At 37.5% G+C, this 17,806-nt stretch overlaps 2 protein-coding genes and 1 pseudogene across 2 annotated transcripts; 2 read left to right on the top strand and 1 right to left on the bottom strand.

Moving 5' to 3' along the window:
* The first annotated feature begins 1,698 nt into the window (after positions 1 to 1,698).
* Positions 1,699 to 3,046, top strand: LOC120130059 (24-methylenesterol C-methyltransferase 2). The gene is made up of 2 exons (XM_039147408.1): positions 1,699 to 2,876; positions 2,945 to 3,046. The coding sequence occupies exon 1, from the start codon at positions 1,768 to 1,770 to the stop codon at positions 2,851 to 2,853; it is 1,086 nt and encodes a 361-aa protein (XP_039003339.1). The 5' UTR covers positions 1,699 to 1,767; the 3' UTR covers positions 2,854 to 2,876; positions 2,945 to 3,046.
* A 4,686-nt stretch (positions 3,047 to 7,732) lies between these two features.
* LOC120129885 (probable prolyl 4-hydroxylase 3) lies at positions 7,733 to 9,771 on the top strand. Its single transcript, XM_039147281.1, has 7 exons — positions 7,733 to 7,938; positions 8,047 to 8,131; positions 8,313 to 8,410; positions 8,539 to 8,636; positions 8,970 to 9,099; positions 9,227 to 9,414; positions 9,661 to 9,771. Exons 1-7 carry the CDS (start codon positions 7,748 to 7,750, stop codon positions 9,732 to 9,734), a joined length of 864 nt encoding a protein of 287 aa, XP_039003212.1. The 5' UTR covers positions 7,733 to 7,747; the 3' UTR covers positions 9,735 to 9,771.
* An 850-nt stretch (positions 9,772 to 10,621) lies between these two features.
* The window catches only part of LOC120129874, a 28,508-nt pseudogene continuing 21,323 nt past the window's right edge, over positions 10,622 to 17,806 (bottom strand).

Raw genomic sequence — 17,806 nt, forward strand, 5'->3', positions numbered from 1 at the left:
TTAAAAGTTATCTTTCAACAAATACTACCTTATATTTATCTCATATTAATAATCATATATATATATATATATATATTCTCGTTGGCTGTTGTCACGTGGTTTGCCCGTTCTCTATTGTAGCATCACTGGCATCCAAACCGTTACAGACAAAAAATAGATCGAGAAATTAATTATTTTTAATGAAATTTATTATTATTAGCTGCAGAAGGAAAGCCGGCAGTTTGTCCATGGTAGTACAATTTTAATACGGGGACCATGCCATTACTGAAAACTTAAATAATGTGGGGTCTGATAAATTATAATTTTAAAGTTATTTCTTTGTTTAATTTTAACACTCGTTTTACTGTAAAATCAAAATAAAACAAATCTCTGCTACTTCTCTCGGACCCTCGAGGGAAAATATCATGGAGTTTTAGTAATAAATTTAAGAGCAAATAAATACGTAAGTATCAATTATCATTATAGATTGCAGAGATCGCGTATTAGGCGGAACCGGTCTCTGCAAATCTGTTCTTGACAACTGTATTTACTAAGGGATTCTAACACTAATCTAGATCAGATGTAATTAAGTAATAATTAAATACTATTTAACGTATTAAGCTTTAACTTTTCCTTCTGTGTGGCCAATGCCAACTTGTAGCTTTGTTTTAAAAAAATTATTGATAACTTTAATAAACCCCCCACCACGTTTCCAAAAAAAAAAACTGAATTAAAATTTTGAAAGTAATAATTATTTAATTGATTTCTTAGAAATCACTAATTTTATTCAAAAAAAAATCTTAAATTACAATAAAGATTTATAATCATCATCGTAAATTAAGTGTATAATTAGGTCAATTTCATATAATCATTAAAATAAAAACTTGCAACTTAAAATCACATATAAAGATCATACAATGAAAGATTAAAATCTAATCAATAAAACTCGAATAAAAATAGATGTAAGCATATCTGATTGCATCAGCAAACGAATCACGAAAGGAGATCAAACTACTGAAAGATTACCGAAAAATCACAAATCAGACTCGAACGACGTGAAAAGTTATCAATGAATGCATAACAGATATCTAAATCCAATCTGAATGTCCTAAGCAAGAAAAATCACAATATAATAGATAAACGTTATATTGATCAATCGTGGTAATGTCTAATTAACCCTTAGAAAATGATAAATAAACACAATAGTCAAAAGGCAAAAAACGTGCCATAAGACAGAAGAAAACGTACCACAAAAACAAATAAAAACGTGTCATATATATAGACTTATTGAAAATAAAAAAATAAAAATAAAATAAATATGTAATATAAGAAAATAAAAAGATAATAAAAAATATCAACCGTCGACAATCAATATTAAAGTTAATATTATAATCGATAAAAGAATAGATAAACGACTTACAGAGAAAACTAAAAGAAAAAGTTAGAAGAAAAAAACTAATTTATTATGATCTTTTTAATTAATTTATCAGATTATTTAATTGGTTTTCTAGGATTAATAAATACTCATAGTTATTTTAAAAATATCATGTTGAGTCATAATGTTTGAATGTTATTATTCAAGTTGAAGTCATTGTTAATATTGGCAAAAAAATCGTTTAAGACAGCTCTTGCCACGCGCTTTGCTCGTTTCTTTACCGCCTAACACGCTTTGCGCATGTCAACAAAGTTCTCTTAAATTTCTAGAGGGTCTGTTGTTCTACTTAAGACTCATCTCTTACTCAACTCTTTCTCTCTCTCTCTCTCTTTCTCTCTTCCTTTTCTCCCCTCATGGATTCTATTGCTCTCTTCTGCACTGGGGCTCTCTTAGCGGGCGGTCTTTACTGGTTCGTTTGCGTTTTAGGCCCAGCAGAGCAGAAGGGTAAGCGAGCCGTCGATCTCTCTGGCGGTTCCATTTCCGCAGAAAAAGTTCGAGACAACTACAAGCAGTATTGGTCTTTCTTTCGCCGCCCGAAGGAGATCGAAACCGCTGAAAAAGTTCCGGACTTCGTCGATACTTTTTACAACCTAGTCACCGATATATACGAATGGGGGTGGGGTCAATCCTTCCATTTCTCTCCTTCCGTCCCCGGGAAATCCCACCGTGAAGCGACGCGCCTCCACGAAGAGATGGCCGTCGATCTCATCGATGTCAAACCTGGGGACCGAATCCTCGACGTCGGATGCGGCGTTGGCGGACCCATGCGAGCCATCGCGGCTCACTCGAGAGCCAAAGTTGTGGGAATCACGATAAACGAATACCAAGTCAAACGTGCCCGGATGCACAACAAGAAAGCTGGGCTGGATTCGCTTTGCGAAGTTGTTTGCGGGAACTTCCTGGAGATGCCGTTTCCAGACAACAGCTTCGACGGCGCTTACTCCATCGAGGCAACATGCCACGCGCCGAAACTGGAAGACGTGTATGCCCAGGTCTTTCGAGTGATGAAACCCGGATCTCTTTTCTTGTCTTACGAGTGGGTCACAACGGACAAATACCGAGCCGATAACCCCGAGCACGTTGAGGTCATTCAAGGCATCGAAAGAGGCGATGCTTTGCCTGGTCTTAGACATTACTCGGAGATTGCCGAGACTGCGAAAAGGGTAGGGTTTGAAGTTGTGAAGGAAAAGGATCTAGCCAAGCCACCGGCTCAACCATGGTGGACTAGGCTTAAGATGGGGAGAATCGCATACTGGAGGAACCACATTCTCGTCACTGTGCTGGCTGCCATCGGGGTCGCTCCAAAAGGAACCGTTGATGTTCACGATATGCTGTTCAAGACTGCTGATTATTTGACCAGAGGTGGGGATTCTGGAATTTTTTCCCCTATGCACATGATTCTTCTCAGAAAACCCGAGGTGGCTCCTTCAGAATCTTAGCCATTTTATCCTGTTAACATGTGTTCCACCTCTAGTTACTTTACCAAGGTTTCTCTCTATTTTCATCAATCACCATGTGCTTTCTTTTTAGTTTCCTTTAGTTTCAAAGTTGTTGATTTTGGGTTTTAATTTTTGTATTGTTGGTGATAACTGATAATGGAAAGGGACGAAACTTTTTGTTCTTTTTTTTCAATCGAGTGAATTCTTGTTGAAGTAGAGTTCTAAGTGAGTGGTTCCACTTTTTGGACACTGAAACAGCTTTTACTAGCCGCTGTCTACGACGGTGAATCGACATGGAAAAACAAATGGTTTTCACGACATAATTCAGTTACGAAACTTTCAGACAATAAGGATGAAATTACTAGTTTAGATCCAAGTAAAGTGAAAAGAAAAAGAAAAACTGATATTGAAAAGATGGTGTGATGGGCACATGGGAAAGTGGCGACCACTGGCAATTGACAAAGGCATGGATCTTCCCGCCTCAAATCCGGTCGGCTTGCCTTGCCTTTCTGTGCCTTTTGTCACATTTTTTGTGTTTTATTGGCCGTAAGGACATATGGGGGCTCACAATTTCGTTGGATCTTTCAACATTTGCTCGTGTCGTGTTGTCAATGCTACACCCAGGAGTATTTTGAATCACAATGGTTAGATTAATTTTCCATTTAAAAACAAATGGATCCCAAACAAGAAGATTTTAAAGGTGATTAATTGCTGGTCATACTTATTTTGTTGGTGCCTCCAAATTGGTAGGTACAGAGCCATAGATTAGGGGGATTTGTTTAGCTTTACTCTTTCTAGAAATGGAAAGTGATGGTTGAGTAGTTGAAGATATTATAGTTTTGGCAGTACATGGAGGTGCCTTAAATACTTCATATTTGGGGCCACTACACATTTAAACTCAATTTCCAGTGGCTGATGACAAAAAAGTACCAAAAGATGATGCTGAGTTATTAAGTTGATTCCTCTTGACTTCAGTTGTAAAGGTTAGTGGTATGAATCCATTTCAGCCACGAGGGACCTTGTAATTCAACTGTTTCCCTTCAACAAAGGCCGTTGTGTCTGGCCCGGATCTAAATGATAAAATATTCCTACATTTCATATCAGATATTGGACTCCAAGATTTTGGCCCAAAAATATTACTGCTTTAATTTTAGTCGCTTCTAACTCTTATTAAACCTGTCAATTTTCACTGTTTAAGCCGTTTTTTAAAATAATTTTACCCGTGTCTTTCCTATAAATAACTAACTATTTTACCTCAATTAAATACATTTTTTCATTTTTTTTAAAAAAATAATATCAATTAAGTTTGGTTTTCGTCACTCAAGTATATGAATGTGCAGTTGTGCTGCTAGAGTGAATAGTTTGTGTTCCCAAGTCTGAGGGTGGTATGAGGATCAAGAGTTTGAAATGTTGGAATAAGGCCTGTATATTTTCCTTAATTAAGACGGTTCTTGCTGGAGGAGGTTTTTTGTGGGTTGCTTAGGTCCATGTGTATGTCCTCAAGCGTGTTGCTTTATGACAAGCGGATTGTCGATCTAACTTAAGATGGAGTTTGAGGAAAAGCATGAAGATCTCGGTCTTTGTTTGCTGTTGCTAGTTGGTCAATGGTCCAACCAAGATGGGTTTGAGATGAGATAAGGGAAGGGAAGGAGAAAGTTGAGTGGTATAGGTTTTCGTGGTTTTCTATGAACGTTCTTAAGCATTCAATCATTAGTTGGATGACAATCCTTGCATATTACTTACTGTTGACAGACTGCTTAGGATGGAAATTTTTATCGATGGTCTTTACAGGAACTGTGCGTGTGTGCAGGAGTCCTGAAATCACATTTTCTTTGAGTGTTCATTTGCAAGGGAGATCTAAGGGATCATTCTCAGGCTATGTAATATCATTGATTTAAATAGCAGTTGCTATCGTGTTTTTGATAGCGTTGTGTTTATCACGATCGTAGATATAACGGATATTGTTGCCGTCATCATGAGTATCCCAATCGTGAATATTTTCTAAAGGAGTTGATTTAAAAAAACTATTTTTTAAAAAAATAAATAAAATAACGAAATAGCGGTCCGTTATTGTCGCGATTTGCCGCTACTCATTAAATCACGATCATGATCTACCGTTATTGTTACGATTCCGCTTCACACTGCTATTTTTTGCGATAGCAGTTTCGGACGTAGTCGCGACCACTATGTTAATCCTTTCTACCATATTCATCGAGAGGTGAAAAGCTGGGATGAAAAGCTTGGTTGGGCTGTGTCGGTTTTGAAAGGCAAATCCCTGATTGTTTTCATTCTTGATGTGCTTACATTTACTACATATGGGAGGAGAGAAACTATAGACAATTTCGACGGCTTATGGAGAAATATAGGGGAAAAAATAGTGATCTTCACATGGCGTTCATTGACCTTGAGAAGGTATATGATAGCGTTCCCCGCGATATGATCTGGAAGACCTTGGAAACGAGACGGATCCCAACTGCTTATATCCGGGCGATTCGTGATATGTACTGTAGATCTACTACTACCGTCAGGACTACAGTTGGCTACACCAAGGCATTCCCGGGTGGAAATCGGACACCACCAGGGGGTCGGCTCTTAGCCCTTACATCTTCGCCTTGATTATGGACGACATCTATTGTGCGACACCAGACGGTGTTCCATGGTGTATGCTTTTCACTGACGACATTGTCCTAATTGCTGAAACAAAAACTGAGGTGAATAGTAGACTTGCTACCTGGAAGACTGCTTTGGAAGAAAAAAGTCTAAAGATCAATATTGAAAAGACAAATTATGTATGTTCAAATTTCAGTGGAAATCAAAACGATGAAGATGTAGAAGTATGCATAGAAGGATACATTATCCCCTCAAATGATTGTTTCAAGTACCTAGGGTCTATGATACATAAAGATGGGGGTGTAGATGAAGACGTTACACACCGTATAAAGGCGGGATGGCTAAAGTGGAGGACTGCTACTGGAGTTTTGTGTGACAAGAAGGTGCCTCTAAAACTAAAGGGAAAATTTTATAGAATGACAATAAGACCAGCGCTGCTGTATGGATCAGAATGTTGGGCAATCAAGAAGGATCACGTAAGGAGGATGGAGGCCGCAGAAATGAGAATGCTTCGATGGACATGTGGTAGGACTCTGTGGGACATGACACCTAACTCTGCTATTAGGATGTACTTGGGGGTGGTGCCTGTATCCAAAAAATTGAGAGAGGGAAGACTACGGTGGTTTGGGCATGTCCTTAGGCGACATCCGTCGGATGCGGTCAGGAGGGTAGAGTCGATTACAGTCGACGGTGTCAGAAGGAGAGGACGACCAAGACGGAAGTGGGAAGACTGCTTGAGATCTGATTTGAAGGAATTAGCCCTTACAGAGGACATGACCTCTGATAGGAAAGTATGGAGACTTAAGACCAGGGTAGTCGAGTAGTGCGGTTCACAACCATAGGGTGTAACATCTCTGTCTTCTTTTTAATGTCTTTGTAGTACTTTCCATGACTTCTACTTTATACATGTTTCTGTCATTGAAATGTATGAAGGCTTAGAACTAGGGTATCGGAATAGTGTTGCCTTAGTTTAAGAATTAACTCATTTGAATTTATTCCTTCTCGTAGCTTGCTATTATTGACTTTTGTGTATCATTTCTATTCATGTTTCCTCTTTTTAAATTTAGCTGGGTCTTATATTTTCAGTCTATATGCAGAGATTTCTATGTAGGGAATTATTTGCAGGGAATTATTTACAGGGATTACTCCCCATTACAGACGCACATATCAAGACTGCATATGAAGGCTGTTCATCTATGTATTTATTTATTTATTTATACACGCATTTGCAACTTATCTTTATTTTTAATTTTCTGACTGTCGGAGGTCTTCCACGGAAGCTGCTCTCAACCTGGCGTTGGGGTCAGCCTACTACCCTACCTCCCCCTTACCCTATTGCATATGGGAATCAGAGTTTTGTTGTTGTTGTTGTAATAGCTGTACAAGTTGATTGTATCAAAGTTGTTAGGATTAAAATGTAGAGAAAGGCGATCGTATTAACTTGATTCTTTGTACAATTTGGGGAATTCAAAGCCCCTAAACATTTGTTTTGTTCTCTGTAACGACGGTCTTGCTGCTACTTAGGTAATATATAAAGAAATTTATCCAAATATGAATGTGAGAGCATTGCATTTTGTTCATCTTTATCACCGACTATACATATATTTTGATTAGAGTAAAAATACTTTTAAGATAATATTTTTACTTGAAAAAAAAAGTAAATATCATTGTTGTTATTGATTATGAGATAAATACCATGAGCGCTAACATGATAAAATATTATAACATATTAATAATTAATTCTATCAAAATCCAATTACGATCTACCTAAAATAATTGTGAACAAATATCCATATAATAATATCGGTCCAAAATTTAAAATAGGTATATATCAATAAAATAATACAAAATTAGTAAAAAATATCAATAGAAATATTTTGCCATTTCAAACACTGAGCCAAACCAGGTGCCGCCCAGAACCAATCAAACCCGCCGAATAGTAAAACCATGAGCAAAATTTAAATGACAACTATATCCACTCTCAACGATTCTCGAACAATTCTCATTGGCTTTTGTTCCTATAACAAGGATAATTTTGTCATTTCGTCTATACCCCTTGAAATAACTCGACATCTACTTCAAATGCTTATATATATATATAGTCGCGCCCCTTAACGGTCATAGTTTGTGCTTGGTTAGTTGGTTGGTTTTCCATTTTTACTCTTGGATTTCTTTGTCAACTTTTCTCGAAATCTAGTTCTACCCAAATTGTGATTTAAGGGTTTGGATTTATTGGACTGGTCTCTAGGGATTTGAGCTGAATGCTTTTTGTTTAGATTCAAGTATGGCGATAGTGAGACATTCTCGATTACAAGCAAAGAAACGGTCGAAAGTTACGTTTGTGTTGTCAATTTTGTTCATGTTAACGGTCCTTTTATTGATGCTTTTGGGACTCGGGGTCTTCTCTCTCTCGATAAACAACGATGATTCTTCGCCCAATGATCTCACTTCATATAGACGTTTGGCATATGAAAGGTGTGACTTGGATTTCTGACGCATTGATCTCTTTTGATTAATAGCCATTTTTTTAGAATTAGTGTTTTACTTGATTTGACTCAATATTTGAGCTGGATTTTGATGCAGAGGGAAAGGCTTGGGGAAAAGAGGAGAGCAGTGGACTGAAGTCCTTTCTTGGGAGCCTAGAGCTTTCCTTTATCATAACTTCTTGGTTAGTTTCTATCCTTTTCTTGTTACAAAATCATAGAATTGATGTGATTTTGGGCTGTGGGCACAGTTTGTTCCCATGATCTCCTTGTAGTGTCCGTTGAGTTTGAGGTCTTCCTCTTCATTCTTAATTACACTTTTTTTGGGTTTTTTTGTTTTTTGTTTTTTTTTATGCTTTTCAACAGTCGAAGGAAGAGTGTGAGTACCTAATAAAGCTTGCTAAACCGCACATGGCAAAGTCCACTGTTGTTGATAACGAAACTGGGAAAAGTAAAGATAGCAGGTTCACATTTCTTATCCACGTCATGCTTTTCTTGAAAATTATTTGAGAAACCCTATGCTGTCTAGTTAGTTAGTGTTGAGCTTTGAACATAATGTTGCATTATGACATTTAGCTTGTATATATCACAGGGTGAGGACAAGTTCGGGTATGTTTCTAAGAAGAGGGCAAGATAAAATCATCAGGGACATAGAAGAAAGGATAGCAGACTACACTTTCATTCCTGTTGGTACGATATTCTAATTCCAAGCAAAACTTTGTTAATTAAGTTTTATTCTGAAACTAACCATATCATTTTTTGTGCAAAAATTTGCTGAGATGTCTTTTTCTTTTTTCTCGAGGCTCCTGGTTATGAGTCTCAATTAAACCTCAATAGTAGGCATGTGCAAATGTGATATGATTGTGCCCGTCTCTGTAGTAACAATTATTATTTACAGCTAGTGATGTCCAGATTAGATCTTTCCTAGTTTTTTATGTTCCTTTATGTTGTTTTTCTCATTTTTGCAATTTCTTTTAGGGTTTTTATTCTTTTATGACTTAAGGCTAACATTGTAATCTACAGAGCATGGAGAAGGTCTTCAAGTCCTCCACTATGAAGTTGGGCAGAAATATGATGCTCACTTCGATTACTTCCTTGATGAGTTCAACACTAAAAATGGAGGACAGCGGATGGCTACCATGCTTATGTATTTGTAAGTTTTATGAGCTCTCTACATGTCTATGATGCATTCCACATTCAATCGTCACAGAAACTTCTTTCTATATTTGAAAGACAGAACAATCTTTTGCCTCTTACCTAAATTTATGCTATCGATGCAGGTCAGATGTTGAAGAAGGGGGTGAGACAGTATTTCCCGCAGCCAAGGGAAATATTAGTGCTGTGCCTTGGTGGAATGAATTGTCCGAATGTGGTAAAAAGGGTCTTGCGGTGAAGCCTAAGATGGGTGATGCACTTCTGTTCTGGAGCATGAGACCGGATGCCACACTGGATCCTTCAAGCTTGCACGGTTTGCAGCTGATACCCTTTACAGCCTTTTTTTCTTCTTTCTTTCACGTTTTATCATTAGTTGCGGTTCAAGAATGATCAAGCGGGAAACCATTTCCGCATGAAAAAGAAGATTTGAACTGTTATCTGTTGTTGTGCCATGCATTTTTGACAATTATGTTCAAACTTATTTCTCATTTTATCATAGCAACTTTTAGTTCTCTATTTAAGGATCCCTAATTTAATAGTGTAATATGGGTAATTCTAGGTGCATGCCCCGTGATTACGGGAAACAAATGGTCCTGTCCAAAGTGGTTGCATGCTGAAGAATACAAGTTTTAAGTTTCTCTACAGAAGGATACCATATAGCCAAGGTACATGTGAAGCGGTCCATTGCTGGGAAATTGCAACCCTTTAAACTCATGTGTTAGGTTCATTATTCTTTCATTTGACCTAATTCTTAGGTTGAAGTACTCTGGTATCTTTTGCTTTTACCCCTTGGAAATATATGGCATCCTGAACTGAGAAAAATATGATGCAATTACCCGCCATACTGTAAAGTAGCAAAATTACCGTGAATACAAATCATGATTTACTCCAGCTTCTTGCCTGCTGAGTTTGTTGAAGTGTTTTGCTTATTTTTTTTTAAATATTAAATATAGAAAAAATATTATAGTTCAAAGATAATAAGGAAAAAGGCAGCAAAAAGCAAATTGTTTGAATTCAATTTTTTTTTGTTCTCCCGGTTTCAAAACTTTGTCTTGACTAATCCAGATTGATCTGCGTCGCACACTTAGTTTTGGTAGGTGAGTCTCCCAACAAATGCAAGATATGGTTCCAGTATACCTTGGACATGGTATACCACTCCAAACAGTGGCAGATTGACTTATAGTTTACTACTTGGATCTAGAAATTAAATTCTTGTAAAAAGCAGAGCAAGTTTAGGAGAAAGAAAATTAATACTTGAACTTGATACGAAGTTGAGATCAGTCACCAACTCCAACAATTTATTTCGACTTTCGGCAGTTAAACTCTTTAATAGTCGTTATCATAAAATAACGTCCTAATACACGTTTCCCGGGTCCTAAAACAAATAATGCTTACAACTAAAATAATGACACAGGCCATGAACATGAATGAAAATATAATGAAACTGTAACCAGAAATTAAACACGTGTAGTGCGCTGAATTTGTAGAGAAACCAAACCATTCGCCGTGCCTAATTTAGCTCAGCTCGTTGCATCGCGACTGTAGTACAGGTCAAGTGTCTTTGCAGGTATACGGTGGAGGAGTTCATGTGGGAAGATACGAAGCAAAATCCATGCCAAATCAAGCTACTGAAAGATGTTGCGAGTATCATAAGCACCTTGAGTCACGAATTTTCTCTCGAATTTATCTAGGAACTCCAGATAAAGCTGAAAAACGATGTCATGAAGAAAATCAAATTGCAGTTCCTAATACAAAACTTATATATTCGATAGCCTATCAAAGCTGCGATAATGAGAGTGTGAGAGAGAAAACCAGATCCTCCAAAGAAGGTGCTTCCTCTCCGACATTGGCTTTCATTGCTTGAACATCTTTTCCGATGGCATAGTTTGCATATAGCTGAAATAAAGAAAAACAGGGTTTCAGAACGAATAACACTAGTACTTGACTACTTATAAAGTGAGCGAGACCGTTGCTTTATTTAGAACTTCTCAATTGGACCTGATTCGACACATCAGCATGATCTCTACGAGTCATCCCCTCAGCAATAGCACTCTGCAATGTAAATAAAGAAAGGAGAAGCTCAGAGTAAACTCTAACCTATGAGTTGTCTGCTAGTTAACAAGCAGGTTTATTATAGAAGATGGAATAAAAATTTAACAGTCATACCTTCATTAATCGAGAGAGTGAAGGGAGTACATTAATTGGTGGGTATATCTATTCAGAAAACAAAGAAAGGTTTATAAGAAAACATACTATTCGAACCTGATTCCTTATGATTTACATCTATTTTGCAACTTAAGATTTTAAACTTTGAAAAGAGAGTAATTTTATCTGAACCGAATTTGACACTACGCATATGTTATAGTAGATTCTAAAACCATGTTCCATGATGAATATTGTTTCAGTAACCTGTCGATTGTGGAGTTGTCTATCAATATATATCTGCCCTTCAGTAATATAACCCGTAAGATCAGGTGTAGGATGCGTGATATCTGGTTCAAAGAAAATAAGCAAACAATTAGAATATTAAATAACCGGCGTTAAAACTTAGAAGAATGCTACATTTTGCGGTTTGCCTCTTACCATCATTAGGCATCGTCACAATAGGAATTTGGGTGATGGAACCTTTTCTTCCTTCTATACGCCCTGCACGTTCATAAATCGTTGCCAGATCAGTATACATATAAAAAGGATACCCACGCCTTCCAGGGACTTCTTCACGGGCAGCAGATACAAAACATGACGAATGACATCAGTCCAGCATTAGCAAATGTAATAATCTGAAAGTGCATCCATAGCCAGGTTATAAGAGTTAAGGTCATTCTAAGTAACTGTAAAATGGATTACATTCCGTTTCTAAATTCATTTCTAGCTACCGAAAATAGGGGTGTAAACGAGCCGAGTCGAGCTCGAGTATTGCTGAGCTCGACTCGACTCGAAAATTTTGGAATGGAGTTCAACTCGAAAACTCGGTAGCTTAAACGTTCAAGCTCGACTCGAACTCGAAATCCTGAACTGAAGCTCGTGAGCAGCTCGAAAAGGTTCGAAATAAAAAAAATTAAAACTTAACTCGATCGAAACATCAAACTCAAACCTGAACCTTAAATACATGAAAATCTTAATGTATTTTTAAAAAAAAAAAAATCAATACATAAATATTAATATTATTAATAATTTTTTTTTAAAATAAAATCTTAATATATTATATTTTCGAGCTGCTCACGAGCTTTTTGAGTCGAATATCAAGTAGCTCGTTTTGACTCGTTAAGAACTCAAGTCAAGCTCGAGTTCGAGTCGAGTCCATTCGATCCGAGTATTTATCGAGTCTTGATCGAGTCGATCTCGAATAGCTCACGATCTGTCTCGTCTCATTTACAGCCCTTGTTGCGGAAGACGGCTATCGGATAGAGTAAAATCGCAACTGATAATTTGAGAAAATAAAAATGAAGATAAAAGAGATACAAAATTTACGTGGAAAACCCCTAAATAATATAGGGTAAAAACCGCGGGCAACAGTAGAAGAATTTCACTATGAGAAAATAGGAATTACAACTTCTCTCGATCTACCAAGGAGAAAACAATGATAATTCTCTTTTTGATAAAAAAGAGAAAACAACTATCAAGAAACTCTCTAAATTCTCTAGTATTAGAAGAAAACTAGAATGCTTTGGGATGGTTTTGAAACTAAATGAGCTAAAGTATTTATAGTTGAAACTTGAGGACTAATCTTGTAAATACTCTAAAGTTTAGGGACTCAATTTGGTAGTTATGCCTTTATTATTTCAACAATTTGCAGCTACTTTATTGACTCCACAATTCCACTTGCACACTTGCACATTTGGTGCATTAATGCACCGAATAATTTGTTGAAATTTCAATAATCTCCCACTTGAAGATTTGATTGGAACAATCATATCTTCACACCATTCTTTCTACGTTGTACCATCATGTTGCTTACGTCTCTGACAGGCCACAAGAGGATCGACACCAGGTAAATTTATCAGTGTTGATCGCCTTCGTCATGAAATCTGCTATGTTGTCTTTGGTATGGATCTTCTGCATATCTACCGTCCCTTCTTCCACCTTTTCACGAATGAAATGGTACTGAACTCGTATGTGCTTTGTCCTTGAATGAAATGCTGGATTTCTTGCTAGATGCAAGGCGCTTTGACTGTCACAAAACAGAGAGACATACTCTTGATTGTGCCCAAGCTCCTCCAATAGTATCTTCAACCAAATTGCTTCTTTATTGGCTTGTGTAGCTGCTACATATTCTGCTTCTGTTGTGGATGTAGCCACAACTGACTGCAATTTTGAAACTCAGCTTACAGCTCCACCAGCAATTTTGAACACATAATCCTGTAGGAGATTTGCTTTTATCCAAATTCCCTGCATAGTCAGAATCTACATACCAATTGATTAGTAAGTTTGATTCTCCGTAACATAAATGCAATATTTGAGGTCCCTTTGATGTATCTAAGGATCCTCTTTACTGTATTCCAATGTTCTTTGCCTGGATTCACCATGTACCGACTAACCACTCCCACTGCTTGTGCAATGTCTGGTCTTGTGCATATCATAGCGAACATTAAACTTCCCACTGCTGATGCATACGGTACTCGAGACATCTCCATCCTCTCTTCTTCTCTGCTAGGACTCATACTGGAGGATAAATTGAAGTTAATAGGAAGATGGGTAGAAATTGGCTTACAATCTTGCATGCTGAATCGTGACAAGATCTTCTTCAAGTAATTCTTTTGTGAAAGCCAAATCTTCCTATTACTTATGTCTTGGTGAATTTGCATCCCTAGAATCTTGTTTGCTGATCCCAAGTCCTTCATTTCAAATTCCCTAGCCAGTTGTGCCTTCAATTCGTCAATATGATCTTTGTTGGGTCATGCAACCAACATGTCATCCATATACAACAACAATATAACAAAATCGTTATCACCAGACATCTTGAAATAAGCACAAGGGTCTGTATTAAGTCTGTTGTATCCAAGACACATAATGAAAGAATCAAATCTCTTATACCAACACCTCGGCGCCTGCTTTAGACCGTACAGAGATTTGTTCAACCTACAAACCAAGTTCTTCATTTCTTTTTCTTCAAAACCTTCAGGCTGGAGCATTTAAATCTCTTCTTCAAGATTTCCATGAAGAAAAACTGTTTTAACATCTAACTGCTCTAGATGTAAGTTCAATGTAGCATACATTGCCAAAACTACTCGAACTGTTGTTAATCGAACCACAGGAGAAAATATTTCATTGAAATCAATACCTTCTTTTTGAGCATATCCTTTGACCACCAGTCTTGCACGATACCTCTCAACTTGATCGTCACCATTTCGCTTGATTTTGAAGACCTATTTGTTACCAATTGGCTTCCTTCCTTGTGGTAGTGGCACAAGGTCCCATGTATTATTTTTATGAAGGGCTTCGATTTATTCTTGCATTGTCATCATCCACAGTGAAGCATCTGAGCTGTTTATTGCCTCCTGGTATGTTGATGGCTCACCGTCCTCTGTTAAAAGACATTACGCAATATTACCTTCTATAACATAATCTGAGTGTCAATTGGGACGTCTTCTCACACGATCTGATTGATGAGTTGTTGGAGCTTCAAAACTCTCTGGTTCTTGTTCATCATGTGCTGGTTCTGTTTCAGAAGAATCTCCTTGTTCAACCTCCTTTTCCACATGTATCTGTGTAGTCTTTGAATTTTCAGCGCTATCATAGTCTTTTTTTCTTTGTAGTTTATCTTCTACAAAGATAACATCCATGCTGATGATCACTTTGCGGCCAGTATGATCCCACAAGCGATACACCTTGACTCCATCAGCATATCCCAAGAATTTGCATTTCCTGGATTTTGGATCCAGCTTTGAGATTTCTTGGGAGTTGTACATCACGTACACAATACTTCCAAATACATGGAGGTTTGAATAATCAGCTGGTTTACCAGTCCACATCTCTATTGGTGTCTTCAGCTCTATTGCAGTTGATGGAGCTCGATTCACCAAATAACAGGCGGTATTGACTGCTTCTGCCCAGAATGATTTTTCTAGGCATGCATCCCTCAACATTGCTCTTGTTCTTTCTAACAAGGTTCTGTTCATCCGCTCTGCCACTCCATTTTGTTGAGGAGTGTTCGCCCTGTGAACTGTCTTTTGATGCATTCTTTCCTGCAAAAGTCATCAAATTCTTCGCTTGTGTATTCTCCTCCATTATCTGTTCTGAAACACTTGATCTTATTTCCAGAATCAAGTTCCACCCACGCTTTGAAGTTTTTGAAAGTTGAAAACACGTCTGACTTCTTCTTAATAGGGTGCACCCAACATCTCCTAGAGTAGTCATCAATAAATGAGAAAAAGTATTTTGCTCCACTTAGGGATGTTACTGGTGCTTTCCATACGTCAGAGTGAACCAATTCTAGAACACTTTTGCCTCTAGAATTTGATGTGTTGAATTTCAACCGGTGCTGCTTACTTGTTATGCAATGCTCACACAAAGTAAGTGATACCTTTGTTAAGCCTGGAAGTAGCTTTTGCTCCACAAGGACTTTCATTCCTTGTTCTGACATGTGTCCAAGTTTCTTATGCCATAGCATTGCAGAATTTGAACTACATGAGGCAACAGAGGCTTCTGCTTCTAGCAATGTCTCTCCCTTCAGCATGTACAAGTTTGCAGCTATCTTTTCACCTTTCAGCACCACAAGCGCTCCACGGAACACCTTCATGATTCCTTTCCGTGTTTCAATCTTGCTAGCATTATTATCCAACAATCCGTTGGATAATAAATTTTTCTTTAAGCCTTTCACGTGTCGCACATCTCGAACAACTTTAATTGTTCCATCATACATCTTCAATTTTATGGTTCCAACGCCAACGATCTCTATGGCATGATCATTGCAACTATACACAGATCCTCCTGAGACAGGTTCATAATGATGGAACTATTCTCTTCTTGAGGTCATGTGATATGTTGCTCCCGAATCAATGAGCCATATATCTGCAAATCTTTTTCTGCCTTCCACGGTGGTTGACGTTTCACAGCATAGAGCATCTCCATCATCTGAAGTGTTTGCGGTATTGCCTTGTGGATTGGAGTTTTTATTTAGATTCCAACAATCCTTCTTCAAGTGACCCTTCTTTCCACAGTTGTAACACTTTAAATTCTTCTTGCTCCTCGACTTTGATCTACCATGTTTGTAACTGCTGCTTTGGCCACATTCTGTTGATCTCCCTTTCATCGTTGTTAACGCTTCTGCTTGTTGCATATTTACTTGTCTGTCTTCCTTGTTCTTGCGCCGATTTTCTTCTTGTAGAACAGCAGCTGCAACGTCATCGAAGACTAGACTGGTGACATTACTATTTGTCAAGTTGATGATGAGTTGATCGTACGAATCCGGTAGACTTTGAAGTAGAAGTTCAGCACGTTCTTGTTCTCCTATTTTACAGCTTAAGGATGTAAGCTGAGAAAATAAGGTGTTCAGTGTATTTAAGTGCTCCGTCACTGAAGTAGATTCTGGCATACGGAGAGTGTACAATTTCCTCTTAAGGAAAATTTTATTGTGCAGCGATGTGGCCTCGTACAATTTGGTGAGATGATCACATATCTCCTTAGCTGTCTTCTTCTCCTCGATGCTTGACAATACTTCATCTGCTAATGCTAGATGAAAGTTTGCCATAGCATTCCCGTCCATCTCGTTCCATTTGATGTCATCTGCGAAATCCACCAGCCTTTCATTGATAGCCGCTAAACACCAGTCTTTCCTTAGGATGTCCTTCATCTTTAATTTCCATAATGAGAAATTTCTCCCATTGAATTTTTCAATATCAAATTTCGTTGACATAGCTTCTTTTACGGATAGCTCCCACTATTTCACTATCGTGAATAGTTCTCTGGAACCTTCAAAGAATGAGTAATAACTTCTTGTTTTCTTATGTTGGAGGATCCACCTTTTGGTGGCAACCACAAAGACAATAAGCAGATATTACACACTCTAATCTAGCTCGGATACCAATTGTTGCGGAAGACGACTATCGGATAGAGCAAAATCGCAACTGATAATTTGAGAAAATAAAATGAAGATAAAAGAAATACAAAATTTACGTGGAAAACCCCTAAATAATATAGGGTAAAAACCACGGGCAACGGTAGAAGAATTTCACTATGAGAAAATAGGAATTACAACTTCTCTCGATCTACCAAGGAGAAAACAATGATAAATCTCTTTTGATAAAAAGGAGAAAACAACTCTCAAGAAACTCTCTAAATTCTCTAGTATTGGAAGAAAGCTAGAATGCTTTGGGATGATTTTGAAGCTAAACGAGCTAGGGTATTTATAGTTGAAACTTGATGACTAATCTTGTAAATACCTTAAAGTTTAGGGACTCAATTTGGTAGTTATGCCTTTATTATTTCAACAATTTGTAGCTACTTTATTGACTCCACAATTCCACTTGCACACTTGCACATTCGGTGCATTAATGCACCGAATAATTTGTTGAAATTTCAACAGCCCTAACCGAAAATACCTATGAAAATGCTGAAGAATACAATAGGATTACTTTTGACTTTTTTCAGTTAAAAGTAAAGAGATGTTCGATGATCATCAGCAGAATGTTATTTTCCAGTACAGGGATGATTTGACAAAGAAATTACATGCCAGATATCCTAGCAGCTGAACAGCAATAAAGCAC

Source organism: Hibiscus syriacus, unplaced genomic scaffold (genome assembly GCF_006381635.1).
Source record: "Hibiscus syriacus cultivar Baekdansim isolate YM2019G1 unplaced genomic scaffold, ASM638163v2 tig00110505_pilon, whole genome shotgun sequence".
Classification (NCBI taxonomy): Eukaryota; Viridiplantae; Streptophyta; class Magnoliopsida; order Malvales; family Malvaceae; genus Hibiscus; species Hibiscus syriacus.

Excerpts from the sequence above, each read along its gene's own strand:
- LOC120130059 (XM_039147408.1), top strand. The coding sequence starts at position 1,768 with ATGGATTCTATTGCTCTCTTCTGCACTGGGGCTCTCTTAGCGGGCGGT.
- LOC120129885 (XM_039147281.1), top strand. The coding sequence starts at position 7,748 with ATGGCGATAGTGAGACATTCTCGATTACAAGCAAAGAAACGGTCGAAA. Across the intron at positions 7,939-8,046 it reads AGACGTTTGGCATATGAAAG|AGGGAAAGGCTTGGGGAAAA; the intron begins GTGTGACTTGGA and ends ATTTTGATGCAG. Across the intron at positions 8,411-8,538 it reads GGGAAAAGTAAAGATAGCAG|GGTGAGGACAAGTTCGGGTA; the intron begins GTTCACATTTCT and ends TATATATCACAG.